Raw genomic sequence first — 9,801 nt, 5'->3', positions numbered from 1 at the left:
AAGAAATACTAAAGCTTAAAAATGACGTAAATAAAGAAGAACAGCTTAAAAAAACTATAGAGAGCTTGGAAAGTCAGATCATAACAGTTTCACCTACAGAATCAACAGTTAAAGTTGATTGCTTAGAAGATGTTAACAAGCCGACTTTGGATATGTTTTTTGGCGGTCCTGGCGCAACAGAGTTCGAAAAATTAGTAATGTCTCAAGTCTCTGATGAACCAATAGTAGAGGAATTAATTGTACCCAAAACAGCATATGTTTGTCAACCTAAAGAAACTGCTATACCGACTATACCTATTCCAGAAGACTTGGGTGACGACTGGGGTGATAGTTGGGCCAATAATGAAGCAACTGCGGAGGCGGCGCATTTCCTTGCCAAAACTGACACAAGTCCCCACAATGTAACTTCATTGGTGTCACATGAGCAACGATTAGAAATACAATTACAGGATGCTACTGAGCAAATACAGCATTTAAAACTTGTACTTGAGAGCTCTGAGCAACAGAAGCAAGAATTACAAGCTAAGTCGAATAAATTAATTAAAAAACTTAAAGAATATAAAATTAAAATGGACGAGGTACAGCAATCACAAACCGCAAATGTCTTTAGAAAGTCAACGTCAGTTGATTCAAATTCAATGTTCAATGACTTGGATGCAGCAATACAAGAAGAATTAAGGAATCAAATAACAAAGCTGGAGTCGAGACTTGAGGAGCAGCACAAAGTCCTAGAAGGCAATGCAATTGAAAAAGATAAGCTATTAAAACGGATAGACGTACTAACTGCAGGCACTGATCGTATGTCTGAAATGAAGGAACGTCAAGATATGGACTTGCAAATGTACCAAATTCGAATAAGAGAACTACAAGAACAATTGAATAAGTTAGAAGAATGGGGCGATGACACCGCAAAAGCTGACAAACCTTTAGAAAGTAAAATACCATCAGGTGTTGAAATCATCGATAATCCAAATGTCTCATCTATTGATTTTGAGGCTGTAAAACTTGAAATGAAGCAGAAAATTGAAAAACTCACAGTAGAAATTGAGGACATTACCGGCGACAAAATGGAAGTGGCAGCATTGTTGGAAGAAGAGAAGCTAAATGTAGTCCGAGCTGAAGAAACCATACGTCTGCTACAACAACAACTTTCTACATTGGAGAATGCAAATGTCGGCAAAGAAGTTTTACAAATTTCCCAATACAATGATTTAAAATTGTTACATCAAGATGTGCAGAAAAAGTATAACAGTTTAGTTGAAGACAACTCCAAGCTAAAAGAAGAATTGGTCCAAATAAATGACCAACATCGAAACCTCTCAAGTACTTTGCTGCAGAAAGAAAATATCATACACGGGTTGAGTAACAAAATTGAAAATTTGGAACAAACAATAAAACAGAGCGATGCGGATAAAAATAATTTGGAAACTCGATTAACTGACTTAAACAAACAACTCGAAGAACTTACGGTCGAGAAACAATTGCTAAGTAATCAAATTTTGGAACTACAAAAGGAAAACATTGCCCTGCAATTAGCCGGTAATAACGGTAGTAGTACGGAATTTAATAACAACGATGAACTCACAGTGCAGCTGCAAGAGAAGGATTCGGAAATTTTGCATTTAAGACAACGCATTGAAGACCTTATGCGCGAAGATCAGACAGAAAAGCTCGTTTTAGAAATTTTGACGAAAAACCAAGAAATTCAATTGCTTAAAACACAAGTAAAGCAATTGGAAGAAGAAAGGATTGAAATGGAAAACAATTTGTCACTACAAATAACACAGGGAATGCAGGCGAGCAAACATAATGAAGAAGAGGTTAAAATGAGAGAGGAGATTCTGATGCTTAGGTCAAAAATAGAAACAGTTGAAGAGGAGAAATGTAATATGGAAGAGGAGTTGAAGGTGTTGAATAATCATGTTATGATGAGTTTGGAACAGGAAGATAAAACAAAAGCGGCCCTATTAGAGATGGACTTAAAAGAAATCGAAATAAAAGAGCTCAGAAAGACGATAGCTGCTATTACCAAAGCTGAGAGTGAAGTTTCAGCAGGAAATGCCAAAAGTAATGAAGTTGACTTTATTGCTTTGAATGCACAATGGGAAGCCGTTGTTGAACAGAGGTGTAGTGAAATAGCACAAATGTGGCGCGAGCACATGGAAAAAAGGGAAGAAGAATTTAGAATTATAGAAGTACGTTTACAAGAAGAAATTGCAGAGCTCCAAGATACTCAGAGTGTGTCAAAGTTACCAAAACAGCAAAGCTTATCTACTGAGACTACAGTAAGTGATTCAACTAGTGTTTCCGCTAGTTCTTCGGCAGCACCCTCAAAGGAAGGAACACCATTACGCAACCGTATAATAAGTGACGAAAGTGTTACCGTCAATGGTAATATAATTGAAAAAATGCAAACGGCCTTAGAAAGTCAAGAAATGGAAATCGTAACTCTTAAAGAGCAATTGGCAATTAGATCTGCTGAATATGCTCGCCTTGCAGCTCAGTATGATCCTTTCAAATTACAAACAACTTTATCACACAGCGGAATGTCGACAATAACAAATACGCCCACTGCAGATTCAACAATCGCGCGACGTGGAGTAAGTGACGCTTCTTTAGTTCCAAAATCAGAGTTAGATTTTGCGCTGTATATGCTTCACCAGAGAGATGTGCGGTGTGATGAGATGACTTTAGAGGTTGTGTCATTACTTGAAGAACGTGATACATTGCAATTGAAACTCTCAAATACTCTACGACAACTTGAAGAAATTAAAGCCCAAACAAGTGCAACAGACGGTATGCTTATAAATTTATTTTTTTTATTAAATCTTTGCTTATAAATACTTACCATTATAGCTAACACAACTCAGATGGACTCAACAGCACTTCTGTCTAGTGAAAGTCCAGTGAAATTTGCAGTCACAAGCCCGATTGTAACAGATTCAGTCAACAACCTAAATCAAAAGTAATTCTCAAACCCTTTCCCAAAAATTAAAGCAACACTCAAATTTGCTCAATATTCTTTTCAAGATTATCCGAACTACAGACAGTTAGCCATTCCAAAGACAAGGTAATTAAAGAGGACCGTGATCAACGCATCAGACAAATGGAGAGAATTCAACAAGACCTTGCTAAAATTCCACCTGCAGCTGTTTCTGAATTAGTTGGAACTGACTTATGTAAGTATAGAATATTTTTAATTCTAGATAATAGATAATTTATATATTTCAATTCTCAATCGAGAACAGCTCAATCGAGTCAGTCTCCTTCATCGGTGCTTCTTAACTGGCTGTGGGGAAACAACCCAAACAATAATGCAGGCGCAACTTCTAATTAGATAAAATGAAAAATTTAAATTTAATAAACTCACTTCGATATTTAAGATATTTACCGATATCCTGACAATTGTGTTAAAATTAGATATTAAATAGATTATTAAATTTAAAAAAATGTCTAGTTTCTCCAAAAGTCCCAATGAAGAATTCCAAGAAATATATTAAGTGTGTGGAGTACCTAAGCAGCAAATTATAAATTTTTAGTGTGTAATAAGCGAATAAGTGTATATTATATATTTTCGATTCAACAATTTATTGATTTGTTTTATACATAACATATTAGCTTATATTATTAGTGTGTATTGTATATATGTATGAATTTTAAAAATAAAATTTTTGTTAATACGTATACAGATGCTTTTTATTACTTAAGACATTAACAAATGTCGGAATCACTACTGACTTGTCATGGTTTGATTAGTGATAAAAGGCTATTTGGAATTTCAGACTCTAACGAATATCAACTGTAAGTTGAGAAAAAAAAATTTATATTTTTTGGAGTATAAGGAATAATTAGCAATATCGTAAATTATATTGCATCCATAGATCCATAGTTTTCCGAAATTTGACAATTACTATCGCAAAGCATTCCTTAAAGGGCTTATTACAATGAATAATGTTTATTTCTGAAATTCCGTGATGCCAGCTGAACTACAAACTTTTTGTAACGAATAATTTTTTGGTGACAATAAATTTGAATTTGAATTTATTTAAACATATATATTGTCTAATGCAAGATAATCTTTTTTTTTATTTTTCAGTATATTTATGCATTGAATTTAATAAAAATAAATATGTACTTTTAAGAAAATTATGGTATATACAATATTAAAATTATTTTTAAAAACTTTTATCACAAAACTAGATAAATCTCGTTTTTTATTGAATTTTTAATAGATGTTAAGATACAAGGTGTCAACGAGAAATATATCTAACATAGAAACCTTTAGTCAAAAGAGCCAAACTATTTCGAAATTGTTCATTTAGACAGCTAATGTCATAGACCTGTTTGTAGTCAATTCGAATATTATATTAAAATGTCAAAATATTTTAATCCTTTTTTATATATGATTACCTTGCTTTTAGAATATTTTTCCTCGATAAATAAATAGTAACATTTTGTCAAATCGCATGATTGCTAAGACTAAAAATTCGTCTATTATGTATGATTCTTGAAGGTATGTACAAAATTTCCAGTTAACTGTCAACAAATATTTGAGAAGTAATACTCAATTCTTTTTAATTTAGTGAAATTAAAAAATTCTTTTTAATTTACTGAAATTAAAAACTCTTTTTAATTTACTGAAAATAAAAAATTATATTCAATTATTGAAAAAGCCTGAAAATAAAATTTTTATTCACAATTATGTAAAAAATAATATATTCTAAACCCTAATTGCAAAGAATTATTTATTTTCGAAACTTTAACTTTAAATTATATTACGTATTTACATATATAAACCCAACAAAATTCCCGGAGTAATGCTTATTTTATGTTATTCTTTTGCAACATGCTTTCAAAAGAAAAGTCCCAATGTAATCATTGATTTTAAAATGTTAAGTTATTTAGAAAGACATATAGCAATGAGTAGGTTTGATTTGAGGAGAATTAAAATAAATAGCGACCAAGTTCCGGCTAACTTTATCCGCCGGTAAATCAAAAACATATTAATTAACATTTACATACTCTTATTTAACGATAAGGAGATGGAGTCTTGAGTTGAGACCACGAACTCATTGTTATTTCAGACAATAATTGTTTACTCTTGTAGAAAAGAACTGGGTGCCAATATGCTATCGTATATCAAATTGAGACATATGTTACTAATTACACGATTAAAGTTACTAACTTGTGAGCAAAACAGCAATCTCTATCTAAGCATCTAGTTACCGAAGCTATAAGCGAACTATTGTGAATCTTGATTGGAAATTCGACGAATATTTCAGTCATATGTCAAAAGTTTGTAAAAATGTAAACAAAATTAAAAGAATTTGACGAATTTGAAAATTATGTAAACTTATGAAAAAGAAATATTTAAAAAAAAAATTTCACACGTAAATAAATATACACATAAATTTATATGAGTACATGAAAAAAGTATTGTTGAAAACCGCTTTAAATTTTTAAACTTATTAGTTACTAACAAGTTAATACTTATTAAGGCATAAATAGTGAAAACTTTTATAAATATTGTTATGAAAGGAAATTTCAAAATTTCCTGCATTCTTAACATTGCTTTAAATTTATTATTTATATTAATTTTAAACCTTAGCTTAATTATTTATTTTTAGAGAAAATGTAATTTGCTTGCATTATATGCATTATATTTTGCGAAAACATAAAATTTGACGGCTTTGCAACAGTGATGCCAATATTTCTCTTAGTGCCTATAATAAGTAACTGGTCGTTTGCCACACTTAAAAGCTGTCGAAAGCACCTATATATAATATATATTTTTTGCTAATATATATGTTTTTTAAAGAAGGTTTCTTTTTTTTTATAATTTTTTTACATAGTAAAAATAGGTACATAATTTCATGAAAAAAGCAATAGTTTTTAAACTCATCTTTTTCTGAAACCAACTAAGGTAAAAAAACAAATATAAAAGGCCAGTAATTAGTAAAGATTTACTCGTGTCGTTTAAATTAGGATGCGGTTTAATTTAAATAAAAGGGAAATTTTATTATTTCATGCACGAGGTTAAGCATTTCAACAAGCAGAATACGTGGCAGCGTTATCAGCAGCTGCTTCTCGTTTCATACAATTTTGTTTCACATGTGTTTTGCGATATGTCAACTGCGTTCTCATTCTTTTCCTACAACTTGACGTGGACGGTAGCGTCGCGGGAAGTGCTTGTGTGTTTGCGAATTTAAATTAACCGACCGGTAAAAACAATAACAAAAACTATTCGATAAGGAAAAAAGCACCGTCAATTTTGTTAATCACATTAACTTAAAAATAAGGAATAAAGCACGAATTGTAAATTGTTAACTTAATTAAAGTGTCTAATGTTTAAACAATAATTATAAAAAGAAATATATAAATTGTATTTAAAATTTCGGCGTAGAAGTGTAATAAAATTTCTGTTTTAGTAGTTAAACTTAGTTTTGTAACGCATTGTAAAATTATAATTTTGTTTAAAAGTAATAAAGTAATCCTTAAAAATTAGCGATCGCCAAGGGAGACTTATCCCATATGAAGTGTTAGAAATTGCGCAACACGAATAAAGTTAAAAATTAATTGAATGAAATTTGGCAACATCGTTAAAGGCCAGAGAGATATTCGCATTGCTCTCTTTAGCTGACTAGGACTCTTCAAAGGAACTTTAGTCTTGCTGGTTTTTATATTGTTCGAAATTAATACAGAGGGCATTGATTGTTTGTGTTTTGCTAAAATTACAAAATTTTCTATTGCATGTCTGTAGTTTTAAAGTGCATAATAAAATTTATAATTAAAAAAGTAAACGAAATTAAATAAAATAAAAATAAAAATTAGATTCGGTTTTGGATTCCGTGTGCATTACGCAGCTGCAATATGGACCTCTTGTGCACTGAAAATATTATGAACGTAAATGAAAATGAAATCGTTTGTAGTAAACAAATGCAAGAACAAGAAGAATTGCAGCAGCGCAAATTAGAAAGAGTGCTCCAATATCAACCCGCGATCGCCCAACAAATTTCTGCAGTGTATGTGAATCCCTCGCCAACACAATTGGGTGCAAATTTGACTACAAATATCCCATTAGAATACGGTTATACGTCTGTTTGTGAAACCACAAAATGTGTTGAATGCTGTCAATCGCAATCAGCAAAATGCATTGGGAACCATGCATCTGCCACAGCTGCTGTTGCATGCGTTACAGATGTATGTACGGTTTCCGATACTACAGCAGCAGTTCAAACCGATCAGGTGACTACTAATAGTTATCAGGAGGAGGTTTATTCAACCAATTTAATAAACCGCACAATAGACTATGTTAACACTGCCACAGAGGATCCTACATTCCTCACAGACCGCTGTCTCGAAAATGCACTCAAAGCAGAGGAAAAGCGTCCACAGTCTGTTTGCACTTATTTCGTGACTGTGCAGCAAGACATAACGCCACCCATGCGCAAAATAGTCGCAGAGTGGATGATGGAGGTAATTACTTTATACATAAATATATAATAAAATAACTAAAACCTATCAAACAATAGACAATAGAATAGAATAGATTTAAAGCATTATATTAGACCGTACATGTGTTCTTGCAGTGTGTGCGTCTTATAAGTAAGGTTAGGATTCAGCACTAATTTATCCAGAGCTGTTCGAAACAGCGCTTACATACTAAATCCAGAGCTGTGCGAAACAGTGCTTACATACTAAAAAAAAAATGAATACAATTTCTTTCAGAAATTAACTGCTGCAATCACCAATCACCCTTTTACCCTGTGTTATATAAATCGACGCAACCGCTTCAAGTGCATTAAAGTGATATGTACATTTGTAGTAGTCGCCAGCTTTACATCTGAATTAATGATTAGTCTATGTATGACGAATGCCACAATAAAGATAAAATTAAAACAATATTTTAATTGTTTTTCTCATTAAATATGACAATTCGTTAACACTCGTACATGCACGTATGTGCATGTTACATTGTAAAAAACACCGCTTTTTAATCTAAACGTGGTACGAAATAGTAATCCAATATTGTTAACAATTCGGTGCGCTGCCGCTTACCGGAAAACCCATCCTAATTGTTTCTTAGCCAGTCTAGTATTTTTTCTGACGTTTGAAAAATCGTCAATCGTCAGCAAATTTAACAGGCGCCAGACCTTTGAGCACCTTTTTAAATTGAACGATCATTTAATAACAATAATAATATTAAATATTTATAATTTCAGAAGCACATTTCAGAAGTATGTATATTTTCATGCCAAAGCTATTAGAATAACAAGTTATATTAACAAAATGCTAGAGTTTGCGTGGTTTGCCTTAGTAGTTGTCTTATATGAGTAACAATTGCCTCATGTTTTCGCTTTTCTAATCTTATCGGCTGCAGTACAGTATGAGCTTCTACCGACTGACTTCTATATCAAGATGCTTGTACATATGTTTGCATAAGTTTACTGTGTATGTGGGTTAATTATAATTAAGTTTTATTAATAGTAAATTATTTATACTTTTCAAAATTATAAACTGTATATAATATCAATGTTAAAAGGGCAAACAGCTATATATCTTTTATACTCTTGCTTAAATTTCATAATTGACATTATAATTTTAAGTATAAGTATTTATTCTTTTTTGTCTTGATGAAGTAGAATTACGGTATAACTATTGGAAAAGTTTTTACACACGTTAATATACCTTGTGCAGAATATGAAATATATATGTGGTTCAACTGAATCACACGTCATATGCATCATGTGAATTCAGTCCCAATGAATATACCATTATTGCTTTAAATTGAAGTTAAAGTCTATTACTATTGTAACCCATTATAAGATCCATTTAGTGACGACTAGATGCAAATTCAACCAAATTTGATCGTCGTTTTTGATGAATGCAGATAGTTATTTATAAACTTGTGACATTTTTTTATAAGTATTTTAATAAAGGTTAGACCAATATTATATATATTATTCTTGAGAATTCAGAGTAATGAAATGGATTGATTTAAATTTTTCTCCTCAACTTCAGTGAAGATATGTCTTTAAAGTAATTTTCGGTTTTATCTTATCACACAAAATAATTCATATACCATTAATGTTAAATAAAATCAGGTGAATAATTTGCATCGTTCTGGATAAAAGTTACATTGACGCGTGACAGTCAAACTCTTGAGTGTCGTATTAAACACGTAACTTAAATCTTGACAAGATTTTGACATAAAAAAATGACATTTCAAATATTTTCTCTTCAACGTACCAGTAAATTTCGGTTAAAAAGTATATCTCACTTATTTTTCAGTTTTTAATTAAAATATGTGTATGAATATGCGGTCAGATCAGCAAATTCCACAGGAATGTGGTTAACATCAATAACTTTGAGAAAATGTATTTTTGCTGAGTATTTAAATAAAAATTCCAAGAACAAAAGTAAGCAAACGAAACAGAAAATACTCGTAAAATTTTTTGAAATACAGTCCTCGCTTATCACTTTCGGTAAGCATTGAAAAAATAATAATGAAATTATTCTATGCAAAACACATCAATGGGATGTGGTATAACGTGTTGCACTCTAATTATCCAGCAATTAAATGGTTATTTAACATTTTCATATACAGCTTATGTTCGATCTGTTACGGCAGATAAAAATGTTCAATGCGTCTGAGAGACAATCTAACACAATGTAATTTCAAAATGGAGTAACACTAATAACTTGATTTGAAATAGGTTCAGAAAAAATAACGCATGTCATACATATCATAGAACAACTAAATATCATTAACATCATCTACGATGCTGACTGCGATCAGTG

General features: G+C 31.4%; 2 protein-coding genes across 2 annotated transcripts in view; both read left to right on the top strand.

Annotated features, from left to right (window-relative positions):
• Positions 1-3,595, top strand: part of LOC119666210 (protein lava lamp-like) — a 3,991-nt gene extending 396 nt beyond the window's left edge. The window contains exons 2-5 of the mRNA XM_038075491.1: positions 4-2,796; positions 2,857-2,965; positions 3,031-3,179; positions 3,249-3,595. Of these exons, the coding sequence (XP_037931419.1) occupies positions 4-2,796; positions 2,857-2,965; positions 3,031-3,179; positions 3,249-3,337 (3,140 nt within the window). The 3' untranslated portion in view covers positions 3,338-3,595. The remainder of the gene's footprint in view (positions 1-3; positions 2,797-2,856; positions 2,966-3,030; positions 3,180-3,248) is intronic.
• A 3,275-nt stretch (positions 3,596-6,870) lies between these two features.
• LOC119666208 lies at positions 6,871-7,544 on the top strand. The gene is made up of 2 exons (XM_038075490.1): positions 6,871-7,476; positions 7,533-7,544. Exons 1-2 carry the CDS (start codon positions 6,871-6,873, stop codon positions 7,542-7,544), a joined length of 618 nt encoding a protein of 205 aa, XP_037931418.1.
• The last annotated feature ends 2,257 nt before the right edge of the window (positions 7,545-9,801 follow it).

This window comes from Teleopsis dalmanni, chromosome 1 (assembly GCF_002237135.1).
Source record: "Teleopsis dalmanni isolate 2A chromosome 1, ASM223713v2, whole genome shotgun sequence".
In the NCBI taxonomy this organism is placed as follows: Eukaryota; Metazoa; Arthropoda; class Insecta; order Diptera; family Diopsidae; genus Teleopsis; species Teleopsis dalmanni.
This window is presented reverse-complemented; position numbering and strand designations above follow the sequence as displayed.

Excerpts from the sequence above, each read along its gene's own strand:
- LOC119666208 (XM_038075490.1), top strand. The coding sequence starts at position 6,871 with ATGGACCTCTTGTGCACTGAAAATATTATGAACGTAAATGAAAATGAA.